Consider the following 16,718-nt stretch of genomic DNA (forward strand, 5'->3'; position numbering starts at 1 on the left):
AGTATGGACCAGTATAAACCAGTATGGACCAGTATGGACCATTATAGACCAGTATAAACCAGTATGCACCAGTATAGACCAGTACGGACCAGTATAAACCACTATGGACCAATATAAACCAGTATGGACTGGTATAGACCAGTACGGACCAGTATAGACCAGTACAAACCAGTATAAACCAGTACGGGCTGGTACAGACTGGTATAGACCAGTATAAACCAATATAGACCAGTATAACCCAGTACAGACCAGTATGCACTGGTATTGACCGGTATAGACCAGTACGGGCCAGTATAAACCAGTATGGACCAATATAGACCAGTACAGACTAGTACAGACCAGTAGAGACCAGTATAGAACAGTATGGGCTGGTATAGACCAGTACGGACCAGTATAAACTGGTACACACCAGTATGGACTGGTACTGACCAGTATAAACCAGTACAGACCGGTATGGACTGGTACTGACCAGTATAGACCAGTATAGACCAGTATAAACCAGTACAGACCAGTATGGATCAGTATGGGCTGGTACAAACCAGTATAGACCGGTACAGACTGGTACTGACCAGTACAAACCAGTATGGGCCAATATAGACCAGTATGGGCTAGTACACACCGGTACAGACCAGTATAAACCAGTATAGACCAGCACAGAACAGTACAGAACAGTACAGACCAGTATAAACCAGTACAGGCCAGTATAGACCAGTATAAACCAGTCCCAGTCCATCCCAGTCCCTCCCAGTTTGTCCCAGTCCCTCCCAGTTTGTCCCAGTCCCTCCCAGTCCATCCCAGTCCAGCTCCTCTCTCTGATTGGCTGCAGGTTCTGGGCGTGGCCCGGCTGAGCTCGGCCCCGCCCCCGCTGGAGGGGGAGGGGCGGCGGCGCCGCAGCCTCGTACTGGGAGCACTGGGAGCACTGGGAGAGCCCCTCCCCCCACCCGGGACCCCTCCCCCACTGCAGAGACTGAGCCGGGAGATGGGGGAGGGGCAGGTGAGGAGGGGGAGGGGCCGGAAAGGGTGGGGGAGGGGCAGGTGAGGGGGGAGGGGCTGGAAAGGGTGGGGGAGGGGCTGGTGAGGAGGGGGAGGGGCCGGAAAGGGTGGGGGAGGGGCAGGTGAGGGGGGAGGGGCTGGAAAGGGTGGGGGAGGGGCTGGTGAGGAGGGGGAGGGGCCGGAAAGGGTGGGGGAGGGGCAGGTGAGGAGGGGGAGGGGCTGGGAGGGGTGGGGGAGGGGCTGGTGAGGAGGGGGAGGGGCTGGGAGGGGTGGGGGAGGGGTAGGTGAGGGGTGGGGGAGGGGCCGGAAAGGGTGGGGTAGGGGCTGGTGAGGAGGGGGAGGGGCTGGAAACGGTGGGGGAGGGGCTGGGAGGGGCTGGAAAGGGTGGGGGAGGGGCAAGAGGGAGGGGCCTGGAGCTGGGGGAGGGGCTGGAAGGGTGGGGCGGGTGGGGGAGGGGGAGGGGCTGTAAAGGTGGGGGAGGGGCCTGGGGTGGGGGAGGGGCAGAGAAGGGGGCGGGGCTTGGGGCTGGGGGAGGGGCCTGGGGCGAGGTTTGAGGGGTGGGGGAGGGGCAGGGGTAAGGATGGGGGGGGGAGCGAGGTCTGGGGAGGAGGGGGAGGGGATCTCAGGGGGGAGGGGCTGTGGGGGGAGGGGCTCAAAGGAAGAGGAGCTGTGGGGGGAGGGGCTCTATGGGGGAGGGGCTATGGGGGGAGGGGCTGTGGGAGGAGGGGCTCTATGGGGGGAGGGGCTCAGAGGGGGAGGGGCTCAGATGGGGCGGAGCTGTGGGGGGAGGGGCTCTATGGGGGAGGGGCTATGGCAGGAGGGGCTCAGAGGGGGGAGGGGCTCTATGGGGGAGGGGCTCAGAGGGGGAGGGGCTATTGGGGAAGGGGCTCAGAGGGGGAGGGTCTCTGTGGGGGAGGGGCTCAGAGGGGGAGGGGCTATGGGGGGAGGGGCTCGGGTCTCTCCCCCATTGTGGGCGTGTCCATCCCCCCTCCCCTCCCCCCCAGGCCTCTCTCCTATCCCGAGCCGCCATCTTGCGGCAGCGGCTGCGCCAAACGCGGCTCCGCCTGCGCCGGGGGGCGTGGCCAGGCCGGGGGGCGGAGCCAGAGCAAGCCCCGCCCCCTCCCGAGGGCCTGGCCGAGCTCCTCCCCCGGCTGCGATTGGTCAGCACCGGCTGCCAGCAGCGAATCAGGAGCTGGCCCCGCCTCCAGGAGCTCCTCAGCCAATGGTGAGCGAGGGACGGGGCTAAAGGGGGCGGGGCTTCTGCACAAGCCACGCCCCTTTTTAAGCCACGCCCCTTTTTCCCAGGTGGGCCCAGCCAGCTCAATGGGCTCTGGCCACGCCCCCCGGCCACGCCCCCTTCTCCCATTGGCTGCAGCGATGGAGAAACGCTGCTGCTGCCCTGCAGGCCACGCCCACCGCCCTGCTGGCCACGCCCACTGCTCTGGCCAGGCCCACTGCCCTGCTGGCCACGCCCACCGCCCTGCAGGCCACGCCCACTGCTCTGGCCAGGCCCACTTCTCTGGCCACGCCCATCACAGCCCTGGCCACGCCCACTGCGCTGGCCACGCCCGTCACTGCTCTGGCCACGCCCACCCAGGAGGGGGAGGAGGAGGCCCCGCCCCCTGCAGGGATCCAAAGGCTCTGATTGGCTGGGAGGGGAAAGGGGGCGTGGCCTGAGGTTGTGTTTAATAAAGGGTTCGGAAAAGCAGCGATGGCACAAAATGACCCAAAATGGCCCCAAATGGCCCCAAATGTCCCAAAAATGTCCCCAAAATGTCCCCAAATGGCCCCAAAATGGCCCCAAATGTCCCCAAATGGCCCCAAATGGCCCCAAAATGGCCCCAAAATGTCCCCAAATGTCCCCAAATGTCCCAAAAATGTCCCCAAATGTCCCCAGGTGTCCCCAGGTGTCCCCGGGCTCTCTGAGGTGGCCCCGCCCCCATTGGTACCGAGGGAAACCAGCAGGGGGCGCACCCAGCCCAAACCAGTTCAAACCAGTTCAAACCGGTTCAAACCGGTTCAAACCAGTTCAAAACAGTTCCAACCAGTCCAAACCAGTTCAAACTAGTTTATCCCAGTTCAAACCAGTTCAAATCAGTTCAAACCAGCTCATCCTAGTTCAAACCAGTTTAAACCGGTTCAAACTGGTTCATCCCAGTCTCTCTCACTTCAAACCAGTTCAAACCAGTTCATCCCAGTTCAAACCAGCCCAAACCAGTTCAAACCAGTTCATCCCAGTTCAAACCAGTTCAAGCCGGTTCAAACCAGTTCATCCCAGTTCAAACCGGTTCAAACCAGTTCAAACCAGGTAATCCCAGTTCAAACCAGTTCATCCCAGTTCAAACAGGTTCAAACCAGTTCAAACCGGTTCATCCCAGTTCAAACTGGTTCCTCCCAGTCCATCCCAGTTCCATCCCAGTCCATCCCAGTTCCCTCCCAGTCCATCCCAGTTCCATCCCAGTTCCTCCCAGTCCCTCCCAGTCCCTCCCAGTCCATCCCAGTATCCCCCAGTTCCCATCTGAACCGGTTCTGTGTTTATTGGGGGAGGGGCGGGGAGGATTTGGGGGAATTTCGGGCGATTTTGGGATCCCGGGAATTCCCGAAATTCATCTCAGGCGGGTGGAGAGACCTGGGGGGAAAACCGGGAATGAGAAAAAAACCGGGAATGAGGAGAAAAAACCGGGAATGAGGGAAAAAAAACCGGGAATGAGGAGAAAAAACCGGGAATGAGGGAAAAAACCGGGAATGAGGGAAAAAACCGGGAATGAGGGAAAAAACCGGGAATGAGAAAAAACCGGGAATGGGAAAAAACCGGGAATGAGGGGAAAAAACCGGGAATGGGAAAAAACCGGGAATGGGAAAAAACCGGGAATGAGGAGAAAAAACCGGGAATGGGAAAAAAAACCGGGAATGAGGGAAAAACCGGGAATGAGAAAAAACCGGGAATGGGAAAAAACCGGGAATGGGAAAAAACCGGGAATGAGAAAAAACCGGGAATGGGAAAAAACCGGGAATGAGGGAAAAAAACCGGGAATGAGGGAAAAAAACTGGGAATGAGGGGAAAAAACCGGGAATGAGGGGAAAAAACCGGGAATGGGAAAAAACCGGGAATGAGAAAAAAACCGGGAATGAGGAAAAAAACGGGAATGAGAAAAAAAACCGGGAATGAGGAAAAAAACCGGGAATGGGAAAAAACCGGGAATGAGAAAAAAACCGGGAATGAGGGGAAAAAACCGGGAATGGGAAAAAAACCGGGAATGAGGGAAAAATTGGGAATTTGGGGGGCAATTTTGGGAATTTGGGGAAAATCGGGAATTTGGCGGGAAAATCAGGAATTTGGGGGGAAATCGGGAATTTGGGGAAATTTTGGGAATTTTGGGAAAATTGGGAATTTGGGGAAATTGAGGGGATTCGGGAATTTGAGGGAAAAATCGGGAATGAGGGGAAATTTTGGGAATTTTGGGGAAAATTTGGGAATTAATTTGGGGAAATTTGGGAATTTTGGAATGAGGGGATTCAGGAATTTGGAAGGAAAATTGGGAATTTTGGGGAAATTTGGGAATTTGGGAGAATTTTGGGAATTTGGGGGGAAATTTTGGGAATTTGAGGGGAAATTTTGGGAATTTTGGGGAAAATTTGGGAATGAGGGGGAAAATCAGGAATTTGGTGGAAATTTGGGAATTAATTTGGGGAAATTTGGGAATTTGGGAATGAGGGGATTCGGGAATTTGGGAGGAAATTTTGGGAATTTGGGGGAAATTCGGGAATTTGGAAAAAATCGGGAATTTGAGGGGAAAAAACTGGGAATAAGGGGAGAAATTTGGGAATTTGGGAGGAAATTCTGGGAATTTTGGGGGAAATTTTGGGAATTTTGGGGAAAATCTGGGAATTTGGGGGAATTTGGGAATTTGGGGGGAAAATCGGGAATTTTGGGGAAAACCGGGAATTTGGGGAGAAATTGGGAATTTGGGGGGATTTGGGAATGAGGGAAATTCAGGAATGAGAGAATTTTTTGGGAAATTTGGGAATTTTGGGGAAATTTTGGGGAAATTGAGGGGATTGGGGAATTTTGGGGGAATTTTTGGGAATTTTGGAGGAAATTCGGGAATTTGGGGGATTTTGGGGGGAATTTTGGGAATTTCAGGGAATTTTGGGGGAATTTTTCAGGAATTTTGGGGAGGATTTGGGGGAATTTTGGGAATTTTGGGGAGGATTTGGGGGGAATTTTGGGAATTTTGGGGAATTTCAGGGGAATTTTGGGGAATTTTGGGAATTTTTGGGAGGATTTGGGGGAATTTTGGGGGAGATTTGGGGGAATTTTGGGAATTTTGGGGGGGATTTGTTGGGAATTTTGGGAATTTCAGGAAATCCAGGGGAATTTTGGGGGAATTTTTCAGGAATTTTGGGATTTCAGGGAATCTGGGGGGGATTTGGGGGCATTTTGGGAATTTTCGGGAATTTTTGGAATTTTGGGAATTTTTAGGGAGATTTTGGGGGAATTTTGGGAATTTTGGGGGGGATTTGTTGGGAATTTTGGGAATTTCAGGGGAATTTGGGGGAATTTTTCAGGAATTTGGGGGAATTTTGGGAATTTTGGGAGGATTTGGGGGAAATTTTGGGAATTCCAGGAATTTTGGGAGAAATTTTTGGGATTTGGGGGATTTTTGGGGAATTTTGGGGAATTTTGGGGATTTTTGGAAATTTTGGGATTTTGGGATTTTTGGGGAATTTGGGGATTTTGGGAATTTTTGGGAATTTTTCAGAATTTTGGGATTTTTGGGGAATTTTGGAAATTTGGGAATTTGGGGATTTTTGGGATTTTGGGGGAATTTTGGGGAATTTGGAGAATTTTGGGATTTTTGGAAATTTTGGGGAGGATTTGGGGGGAATTTTGGGAATTTCAGGAATTTTAGGGAAATTTTGGGGGGATTTTGGGGATTTTTTTGGGATTTGGGGGAATTTGGGAATGAGGGGATTTGTTGGGAATTTTGGGGGGAAATTCGGGAATTTGGGGGGAATTTTTCAGGAATTTTGGGGGATTTGTTGGGAATTTTGGGAATTCTTGGATTTTGGGATTTTTTGGGATTTTTTTGGAATTTTGGGGAATTTTGGAGATTTTGGGAATTTGGGGGATTTTGTGATTTTGGGGATTTTGGGGATTTTTGGGAAATTTGGGAATTTTGGGGAATTTTGGGGGAATTTTGGGAATTTTTTTATTTTTGGGATTTTGGGGAATTTGGGGAATTCTTGGATTTTGGGATTTTTTGGGATTTTTTTTGAATTTTGGGGATTTTTGGGATTTTTGGGAATTTTTTTGAATTTTTCAGAATTTTGGGATTTTTGGGGAATTTTGGAAATTTGGGAATTTTGGGAGTTTTTGGGATTTTGGGGGAATTTTGGGGATTTTTGGGATTTTGGGAATTTTTGGGAATTTTGGGAATTTTTGGGGGATTTTGGGAATTTTTGGGGATTTTTGGATTTGGGGGAATTTTGGGGAATTTCGGGAATTTCGGGAATTTTGGGGAATTTGGGGAATTTCGGGGAATTTTGGGAATTTGGGGATTGGGGCTCAGCCCCTCCCCCACTCACGCCGCATGGATTGGCGCAGGGGCCCCTCGGCCTCGTCCGGCTCCCCCGTCCTGCAACCAGTCAAAACCAGTTAGAACCAGTTAGGGACCAGTATGGACCAGTTACAGACCAGTTAGAACCAGTTAGAACCAGTTAGGGACCAGTTAAACCAGTTACAGACCAGTTAAAACCAGTTAGGGACCAGTTAGGGACCAGTTAAAACCAGTTACAGACCAGTTAAAACCAGTTAGGGACCAATTAGGGACCAGTTAGGGACCAGTTAAACCAGTTAGAACCAGTTAGAACCAGTTAGGGACCAGTTAGAACCAGTTACAGACCAGTTAGAATGAGTTAGGGACCAGTTAAACCAGTTACAGACCAGTTAAAACCAGTTAGGGACCAGTTAAACCAGTTAGAACCAGTTAGAACCAGTTAGGGACCAGTTAGAACCAGTTACAGACCAGTTAGAATGAGTTAGGGACCAGTTAAACCAGTTACAGACCAGTTAAAACCAGTTAGGGACCAGTTAAACCAGTTACAGACCAGTTAGAACCAGTTAGGGACCAGTTAGGGACCAGTTACAGACCAGTTAGAACCAGTTAGGGACCAGTTAAACCAGTTACAGACCAGTTAAACCAGTTAGAACCAGTTAGAACCAGTTAGGGACCAGTTAAAACCAGTTAGAACCAGTTAGGGACCAGTTAAACCAGTTAGAACCAGTACAAACCAGTTAGGGACCAGTTAGAACCAGTTACAGACCAGTACAGACTACTATGGACCAGTTAAACCAGTTAGAACCAGTTAAAACCAGTATGGACCAGTACGGACCAGTTAGAACCAGTACGGACCAGTTAGAACCAGTTAGGGACCAGTTAAAACCAGTTAGAACCAGCTAGGGACCAGTTAAACCAGTTACAGACCAGTTAGGGACCAGTACGGACCAGTTAGGGACCAGTTAGAACCAGTTAAACCAGTACGGACCAGTTTGGACCAATCAGAACCAGTACAGACCAGTTAGATCCAGTTAAACCAGTTAGAACCAGTATGGACCAGTATGGACCGGTTAGAACCAGTACAGACCAGTTAAATCAGTTAGAACCAGTATGGACCAGTACGAACCAGTACGAACCAGTACAGACCAGTTAGAACCAGTTCAACCAGTACAGACTAGTATGGACCAGTTAAACCAGTTAGAACCAGTATGGACCAGTTAAACCAGTTAGGGACCAGTTAGAACCAGTATGGACCAGTATGAACCAGTTAAACCAGTGACCCCACCCCAGCGCCCTTCCCAGTCCCTCCCAGTTCCCTCCCAGTTCATCCCAGTACAAACCAGTTCCCTCCCAGTTACCCCAGGCTCCGCAATCCCAGTCCCAGTTCCCTCCCAGTTCCCTCCCAGTTCCCTCCCAGTAACCCCAGTAACCCCTCCCAGTCCATCCCAGTTCCCTCCCAGTTTATCCCAGTTCATCCCAGTCCCTCCCAGTCCATCCCAGTCCCTCCCAGTTCATCCCAGTTCATCCCAGTCCCTCCCAGTTCATCCCAGTTCCCTCCCAGTTCCCTCCCAGTTCCCTCCCAGTCCATCCCAGTTCCCTCCCAGTTTATCCCAGTTCATCCCAGTCCCCTCCCAGTCCCTCCCAGTCCCTCCCAGTTCCTTCCCAGTCCATCCCAGTTCCTTCCCAGTCCATCCCAGGCCCTCCCAGTCCATCCCAGTATTCCCAGTTCCCTCCCAGTCCCTCCCAGTCCCTCCCAGTCCCCCCAGTCCATCCCAGTTCCTCCCAGTTCCTCCCAGTTCCCTCCCAGTCCATCCCAGTATCCCCAGTAACCCCTCCCAGTCCATCCCAGTTCATCCCAGTTCCCTCCCAGTCCCTCCCAGTCCCTCCCAGTTCCTCCCAGTCCATCCCAGTTCCCTCCCAGTCCCTCCCAGTTCCTCCCAGTTCCCTCCCAGTCCATCCCAGTATCCCCAGTAACCCCCCCCAGTCCCTCCCAGTCCATCCCAGTATCCCCAGTTACTTGGGCTGTTGGTCGAACTTGCAGCGGCAGTGGCGGCCTGAGGGGGGGAGGGGGAGTCAGAGCGGGAAACTGGGACAAACTGGGATGGACTGGGAGGGAACTGGGATGAACTGGGAGGGAACTGGGATGGACTGGGATGGACTGGGACAAACTGGGATGGACTGGGATGAACTGGGATGGACTGGGATGAACTGGGATGGACTGGGATGAACTGGGAGGGACTGGGAGGGATTACTGGGGATACTGGGAGGGAACTGGAAGTGAACTGGGATGGACTGGGATGAACTGGGAGTGAACTGGGAGTGAACTGGGAGGGAACTGGGAGGGACTGGGATGAACTGGGATGGACTGGGATGGACTGGGATGAACTGGGAGGGACTGGGATGAACTGGGACAAACTGGGATGAACTGGGAGGGACTGGGATGAACTGGGAGGGACTGGGATGGACTGGGATGAACTGGGATGAACTGGGAGGGACTGGGATGAACTGGGACAAACTGGGATGAACTGGGATGGATTGGGATGAACTGGGAGGGGATTTGGGGGTCCCTGGTGGGAATTTGGGGTATTTTTGGTTATTTTGGGCTATTTTGGGCTATTTTGGGATATTTTGGGGTGTTTTTGGGTATTTTGGGGTATTTTGGGGTGGTTTTGGGGTGTTTTGGGGTATTTTGGGGTGGTTTTGGGGTGTTTTGGGGTATTTTGGGGTGGTTTTGGGGTGTTTTGGGGTATTTTGGGGTATTTTGGGGTGTTTTGGGGTATTTTGGGGTATTTTGGGGTATTTTGGGATATTTTGGGATATTTTGGGTTATTTTGGGGTGGTTTTGGGTTATTTTGGGATATTTTGGGGTATTTTGGGGTATTTTGGGGTATTTTGGGGTATTTTGGGGTATTTTGGGGTATTTTTTGGGGTATTTTGGGGTCTCTCACTGAGGATGAGGACGACGCCGAGCACGAAGAAGATCCCGGCCACGATGAGACCCCCGAGGCGCAGAGACTCGTAATCTGTGAGAGGAGAGGTGAAACAGCCGGAAAACAGCCGGAAAACGGCAGAAATACCCCAAAAACAGCTGGAAAACAGCAAAAAACAGCCAGAAACACCGCAAAAATACCCTGAAAACAGCCGGAAACAGCCAAAAACACCCTGAGAACAGCAAAAAACAGCCGGAAACAGCCGGAAAACAGCCGGAAAACGCCCTGAAAACAGCCGGAAACAGCCCCAAAAACACCCTGAAAACAGCAAAAACCAGCCGGAAACAGCCCAAAAACAGCGAGAAAACAGCCGGAAACAGCCCAAAAACAGCCAAAAAACAGCCGGAAACAGCTGGAAACAGCCCAAAAACACCCTGAAAACAGCAAAAACCAGCCGGAAACAGCCGGAAAACAGCCGGAAACAGCTGGAAAACAGCCGGAAACACCCCCAAAACGCCCTGAAAACAGCAAAAAACAGCTGGAAACAGCCCAAAACAGCCGGAAAACAGCCGGAAACAGCCAAAAAACAGCCGGAAAACAGCCCAAAAACAGCCGGAAACAGCCCCAAAACCCCCCTGAAAACAGCAAAAAACAGCTGGAAACAGCAAAAAAAAACCCCAAAACCAGCCGGAAACAGCCAAAAAACACCCTGAAAACAGCCGGAAACACCCCAAAAACACCCTGAAAACAGCAAAAAACAGCCGGAAACAACCTGAAAACACCCTGAAAACACCCTGAAAACAGCCAGAAACAGCAAAAAACAGCCGGAATCACCCCAAAAACAGCCCGAAAACAGCCCAAAAACAGCCAGAAACAGCCCAAAAACCAGTGAAAACCAGCCTGAAAACAGCCGGAAACAACCCAAAAACAGCCAGAAACAGCCGGAAACAGCCCAAAAACAGCAAAAAACAGCCCAAAACAGCCCAAAACCAGCCAGAAACAGCCCGAAAACAGCGAAAAACAGCCTGAAAACAGCTGGAAACAGCCCGAAAACACCCTGAAAACAGCCCGAAAACAGCCCAAAACCAGCCAAAAAAAACCCCCAAAACAGCGAAAAACAGCCTGAAAACAGCCAGAAACAGCCGAAAACAGCGAAAAACAGCCCAAAACCAGCTGGAAACAGCACAAAACCAGCCGGAAACAGCTGAAAACAGCCAGAAACAGCCCAAAACCATCAAGAAACAGCACAAAAACAGCCAGAAACAGCCCAAAACCACACCTGGACACACCTGAACCGCCCCCGTGCACACCTGGACACACCTGGGGACACCTGGGGACACCTGGGGACACCTGGGGACACCTGGGGACACACCTGGGGACACACCTGGACTACACCCGGACACACCTGGGGACACCTGGGGACACACCTGTCCCCCCCCATCCCCCCCGCCCCTCCCCCACTCACCGTACTCAAACCGATCCCATTCCCTCGGCGCCGCCTCTGCAGAGGGGGAGGGGCATCATCAATGACGTCATCGCCGCCATGTGACGTCATCCACCATGACGTCACACCCCTCGCGATGACGTCACCGCCCCTCCCCCCCCCCCTCCGCTCTCACCTGTTCTCGCCGCGCTCGGCGCCATCGCGGCCGCACCTGGAGCAGGGACAGGCTCAGCCCCTCCCCAAATTCCCAAATTTCCCCAAATTTCCCCAAGTTTTGCACCAAAATTCCCAAATTTTCCAAAATTTCTCTGGTTTTGCCTTTATTTCCCAGAATTTTCCCCATTTTTCCCAAAATTTTCCCCGATTTTTCCTTTTTTTCACAGAAATTTTCACAATTTTTCCCAATTTTCCCTTTTTTTCCCCCTGAATTTCCCCCCAATTTTCCCCAATTTTTCCCATTTTTTCCCCAATTTTCCCCAAATTTTCCCCAAAATTTTCCCAATTTTTCCCCCAATTTTCCCAATTTTTCCCAATTTTCCCCCAATTTTCCAAATTTCCCCAGATTTCCCCACGTTTCGCACCAAAATTCCCAAATTTCCCCAAGTTTTGCACCAAAATTCCCCCAAATTTTCCCAAATTTCTCCAGCTTTTCCTTTATTTCCCTGAATTTTCCCCATTTTTTCCCCCAATTTTCCCGATTTTCTCCAATTTTTCCCCGAATTTTTTCCCAATTTTTCCCAATTTTCCCTTTTTTTTACCCCTGAATTTCCCCCCAGTTTTTCCCCAATTTTCCCAATTTCCCCCCAATTTTCCAAATTTTCCCAAATTTTCCCATGTTTCCCACCAAAATTCCCAAATTTTCCTAAATTCCTCCAGTTTTTCCTTTATTTCTCAAAATCTTCCCCATTTTTCCTATTTTTTCCCAGTTTTCCCCAATTTTCCCTGAGTTTTCCTTTTTTTCCCAGAATTTTCCCCAATTTTCCCCCAATTTTCCCCAATTTTCCCAATTTTCTCAGTTTTCCCCCAATTTTTAAAATTTTCCACAATTTTCCCCCAATTTTCCCCCAATTTTCCCCCAATTTTCCATATTTCCCCAAATTTCCCCACGTTTTCCCCCAGAATTCCCAAATTTTCCCAAATTCCTTCGGTTTTTCCTTTATTTCCCCCAATTTTCCCCATTTTTCCCAGAATTTCCCAGAATTTTCCCCAATTTTCCCCAATTTTCCTTTTTTCCCCCAATTTTCCCTTTTTTCCCCCAATTTTCCCCCAATTTTCCCCAATTTTTCCCATTTTTTCCCCAATTTTCCCAAATTTTCCCCAAATTTTCCCAAAATTTTCCCAATTTTTCCCCCAATTTTCCCAATTTTTCCCAATTTTCCCCCAATTTTCCCAATTTCCCCAAATTTCCCCACGTTTTCCCCCAAAATTCCCAAATTTCCCCAAATTTCCCCACATTTTTTACCAAAATTCCCAAATTTTCCCAAATTTCCCCACGTTTCCCACGAAAATTCCCAAATTTTCCCAAATTTCTCCATTTTTTCTTTTATTTCCCCAAATTTTCCCCATTTTCCCCAGAATTTTCCCCAATTTCCCCCAATTTTTCCTTATTTTCCTTTTTCCCCAGAATTTTCCCAATTTTTCCTTTTTCCCCCATTTTTTCCCCAAATTTCGTTTTTTCCCAGAATTTTTCCCAATTTCTCCCATTTTTCCCAATTTTCCCCTTTTCCCCCCGAATTTTCCCTCAGTTTTCCCCAAAATTCCCAATTTTCCCCAAATTTTCCCATTTTTCCCCAGAATTTTCCCAATTTTTCCCAATCTTTCCCTATTTTTCGTTAATTCCCCCCAATTTTTCCCAATTTTCCCTGATTTTCCTTTTTTCCCAGAAATTTTTTCCAATTATTCCCTTTTTCCCCCATTTTCCCCAATTTTCCCAGAATTTTCCCCATTTTTTCTCAATTTTTCCAATTTTCTCCAATTTTTTTCAATTTTTCCCCAATTTTTCAATTTTTCCCCAATTTTCCCCTCATTTTTCCCTTTTCCCCCCAGATTTTCCCCAAATTTTCCCCCAATTTCCCCCCATTTTCCCCAATTTTTCCCAATTTTTTTTCCCCTGGATTTTCCCAAGGATTTTTCCATTTTTTCCCCAATTTTTCCTAAATTTTCCTTTTTTACCCCAGAATTTTCCCAACTTTTCCATTTTTCCCAGAATTTTGTCCACTTTTTTCCCCATTTTCCCAATTTTTTCCTTTTTTATCCCAGAATTTTCCCAGTTTTTCCCTTTTGTTCTTTAATTTTCCCCCTTTTTCCCCCAATTTCCCCAATTTTCCCAATTTTTCCCCAATTTTCCCAATTTTCCCAATTTTCCCCCAATTTTTCCCAATTTTTCCCCAATTTTTCCCAATTTTCCCAATTTTCCCAGTTTTCCCCCAATGTTTCCCATTTTTTTCCCAATTTTCCCATTTTTTCCCAATTTTCCCCCAATTTTCCCCCAATTTTCCCAATTTTTCCCAGTTTTTACAATATTCCAATTTTCCCCCAATTTTTCACAATTTTCCAAATTTTCCTCGAATTTTCCTTTTTTCCCCAGAATTTTCCCAATTTTTTTTTCCTGGATTTTCTCCAATTTTTCCCAATTTTTCCCAATTTTTCCCAATTTTCCCCATTTTCTTCTTTTTTCCCCAGAATTTTCCCAAATTTTTCTCTTTTTTCCACAATTTTCCCTTTTTTCCAAGAATTTTCCCTTTTTCTCCAATTTTTTCTTTCTTTTTCCCTTTTTTCCCCAGAATTTCCCCAATTTTCCTCAAATTTTCATTTTTTTCCCCAGAATTTTCCCAATTTTTCTCTTTTGTTCTTCAATTTTCCCCCAATTTTCCCAATTTTCCCCGATTTCCCCCCAATTTTCCTCCATTTTTCCCAATTTTCCCCAATTTTCTCCAATTTTTCCCAATTTCCCAAATTTTCCCCCAAATTTCCCCAATTTTTCCCTGATTTTCCTGAAATTTTCCCAATTTCTCCCAATTTTCCCCAAATTTTCCTTTTTTTCCCCCAGAATTTTCCCAATTTTTCCCTTTTTTCCCCCAATTTCCCCCAAAATTCCCAAAATTTCCCCAAAAACTTCCCCAAATTTCATCAAATTCCCTCAATTTTCCCCAGTTTTGGGGAAAAATTGGGAAAAAATGGGGAAATTGGGAAAAATTGGGGAAAAATGGGAAAAATGGGGAAAATTCTGGGAAAAAAAGGAAAATTTGGGGAAAATTGGGAAAATTTGGGAAAATTGGGAAAATTTGGGGGAAAATTGGGGGAAATTGGGAAAAATTGGAAAAATTGGGATAATCGGGGGAAAATGGGGAAAAATTGGGAAAAATTGGGAAAAATTGGGAAAATTGGGAAAAAATGGGGAAAAATGGGAAAAATTGGGAAAATTTGGAAAATTTGGAATATTAAAAAAACTGGGAAAAATTGGGAAAATTGGGGAAAAATAGGGAAAAATTGGGAAAAAATGGGAAAAATTTGGAAAAATTTGGGGAAAATTGGGTAAATTGGGGAAAAATGGGAAAAATTCTGGGAAAAATTGGAAAAATTTGGAAAATTGGGAAAAATTTGGGGAAATTTGGGGAGAAATTTGGGGAAAATTGGGGGGAAATTGGGAAAAATAAGGAAAAAGGGAAAAATTGGGGAAATTGGGGAAATTGGGAAAATTGTGGAAAATTGGGAAAAATAAAATTGGGGAAAATCCAGGGAAAAAAAATTGGGAAAAATTGGGAGAAAATTGGGAAAAATTGGGAAAAATTGGGGAAAAATTGGAAAAATTGGGAAAATTTGGAATATTGCAAAAACTGGGGAAAATTGGGAAAAATGGGGGGAAAATTGGGGAAAAAATGGGAAAAATTGGGAAAAATTTGGGGGAAAATTGGGAAAAATGGGGAAAATGGGAAAAATTTGGGGAAAATTGGGAAAATTGGGGGAAATTTGAGGAAAATTGGGGGAAAATCCAGGCCTGGACTGGGCAGGAGTGGGTTAAACTGGGTTAAACTGGGACAAACTGGGAGGGACTGGGGGAGTTGGGCAATGGGGGAGGGGCCGTTGCTGGGGAAACGCGACCTTGACCCCTCCCCCACCCAAGCGGGGGGGACTGGGACAAACTGGGACAAACTGGGAGGGACTGGGAGGGACTGGGGGGGCAAACTGGGACTAACTGGGACAAACTGGGAGGGACTGGGAGGGACTGGGAGGGCAAACTGGGAGGGACTGGGAGGGCAAACTGGGACAGACTGGGACAAACTGGGAGGGACTGGGGTGGCAAACAGGGGTTTACTGGGAGTTACTGGGAGGACAAACTGGGAGTTACTGGTGGAGCCCCTGGGGTGTTACTGGGGTTACTGGGAGCTGTTACTGGGAGTTACTGGGGTTACTGGGAGCTGTTACTGGGGTTACTGGGTGCTGTTACTGGGAGTTACTGGGAGCTGTTACTGGGGTTACTGGGAGCTGTTACTGGGAGTTACTGGGAGCTGTTACTGGGGTTACTGGGAGCTGTTACTGGGAGTTACTGGGAGCTGTTACTGGAGTTACTGGGAGGTGTTACTGGGAGTTGCTGGGGTTACTGGGAGCTGTTACTGGGAGTTGTTACTGGGAGCTGTTACTGGGGTTACTGGGAGCTGTTACTGGGAGTTACTGGGAGCTGTTACTGGGGTTACTGGGAGCTGTTACTGGGAGTTGTTACTGGGAGCTGTTACTGGAGTTACTGGGAGGTGTTACTGGGAGTTACTGGGGTTACTGAGAGCTGTTACTGGGGTTACTGGGAGCTGTTACTGGGGTTACTGGGGTTACTGGGAGCTGTTACTGGGATTACTGGGAGCTGTTACTGGGATTACTGGGAGGTGTTACTGGGAGTTACTGGGAGCTGTTACTGGGGTTACTGGGAGCTGTTACTGGGAGCTGTTACTGGGAGTTGCTGGGGTTACTGGGAGCTGTTACTGGGAGTTGTTACTGGGAGTTGTTACTGGGAGTTACTGGGATTACTGGGAGCTGTTACTGGGGTTACTGGGAGCTGTTACTGGGAGCTGTTACTGGGAGTTACTGGGGTTACTGGGAGCTGTTACTGGGGTTACTGGGGTTACTGGGAGCTGTTACTGGGATTACTGGGAGCTGTTACTGGGATTACTGGGGTTACTGGGAGCTGTTACTGGGGTTACTGGGGTTACTGGGAGCTGTTACTGGGGTTACTGGGGTTACTGGGAGCTGTTACTGGGGCTACTGGGAGCTGTTACTGGGAGTTACTGGGAGCAGCCCCCACCCCCCCCCAAGGTCACCCCGAGGACGGGGGGGCCCCGGCCCTGCCCCCCCCAGACCCTCCCAGTTCATCCCAGTTGGTCCCAGTTGGTCCCAGTTGGTCCCGGCCCCTCCCAGGACCCCCCAGCGGTTCCCAGTTTGTCCCAGTTTGTCCCAGTTTGTCCCAGTACCTGACTGGGAGCTGCGGCTCCCCCCGGCTCCGAGCGGCCCAGACCGGGGCTATTTTTAACCGTGACGTCATCGGGGGTGGGGACTGGCCACGCCCCCTCCCAGTAACGGACCAGTAACACCAGTAACGGACTGGGAATGGACTGGGAATGGCCCTGAGCCCCGCCCAGTCCCAGTAACGGACCAGTAACACCAGTAACAGACTGGGAATGGACTGGGAATGGACTGGGAATGGCCCTGAGCCCCGCCCCAAACCAGTAACGAACCAGTAACACCAGTAACGGACCAGTAACACCAGTAACAGGCTGGGAACGAACTGGGAATGGCCCCGAG

General features: G+C 49.2%; 1 protein-coding gene across 1 annotated transcript; it reads right to left on the reverse strand.

The window, feature by feature from the left end:
- Positions 1-3,512: 3,512 nt before the first annotated feature.
- LOC131590181 (phospholemman-like) lies at positions 3,513-16,496 on the reverse strand. The gene is made up of 7 exons (XM_058860093.1): positions 16,388-16,496; positions 11,104-11,139; positions 10,950-10,985; positions 9,503-9,577; positions 8,572-8,608; positions 6,583-6,632; positions 3,513-3,622 (listed from the first exon to the last, which is right to left on the reverse strand). Exons 2-7 carry the CDS (start codon positions 11,126-11,128, stop codon positions 3,600-3,602), a joined length of 246 nt encoding a protein of 81 aa, XP_058716076.1. The 5' UTR covers positions 11,129-11,139; positions 16,388-16,496; the 3' UTR covers positions 3,513-3,599.
- Positions 16,497-16,718: the final 222 nt, after the last annotated feature.

This window comes from Poecile atricapillus, chromosome 32, assembly GCF_030490865.1.
Source record: "Poecile atricapillus isolate bPoeAtr1 chromosome 32, bPoeAtr1.hap1, whole genome shotgun sequence".
Lineage (NCBI taxonomy): Eukaryota > Metazoa > Chordata > Aves > Passeriformes > Paridae > Poecile > Poecile atricapillus.

Excerpts from the sequence above, each read along its gene's own strand:
- LOC131590181 (XM_058860093.1), bottom strand. The coding sequence starts at position 11,128 with ATGGCGCCGAGCGCGGCGAGAACAG. Across the intron at positions 8,609-9,502 it reads CGGCGTCGTCCTCATCCTCA|GCCGCCACTGCCGCTGCAAG; the intron begins GTGAGAGACCCC and ends TCCCCCCCTCAG. Across the intron at positions 3,623-6,582 it reads CCTGCGCCAATCCATGCGGC|GTCTCTCCACCCGCCTGAGA; the intron begins GTGAGTGGGGGA and ends TTTTCCCCCCAG.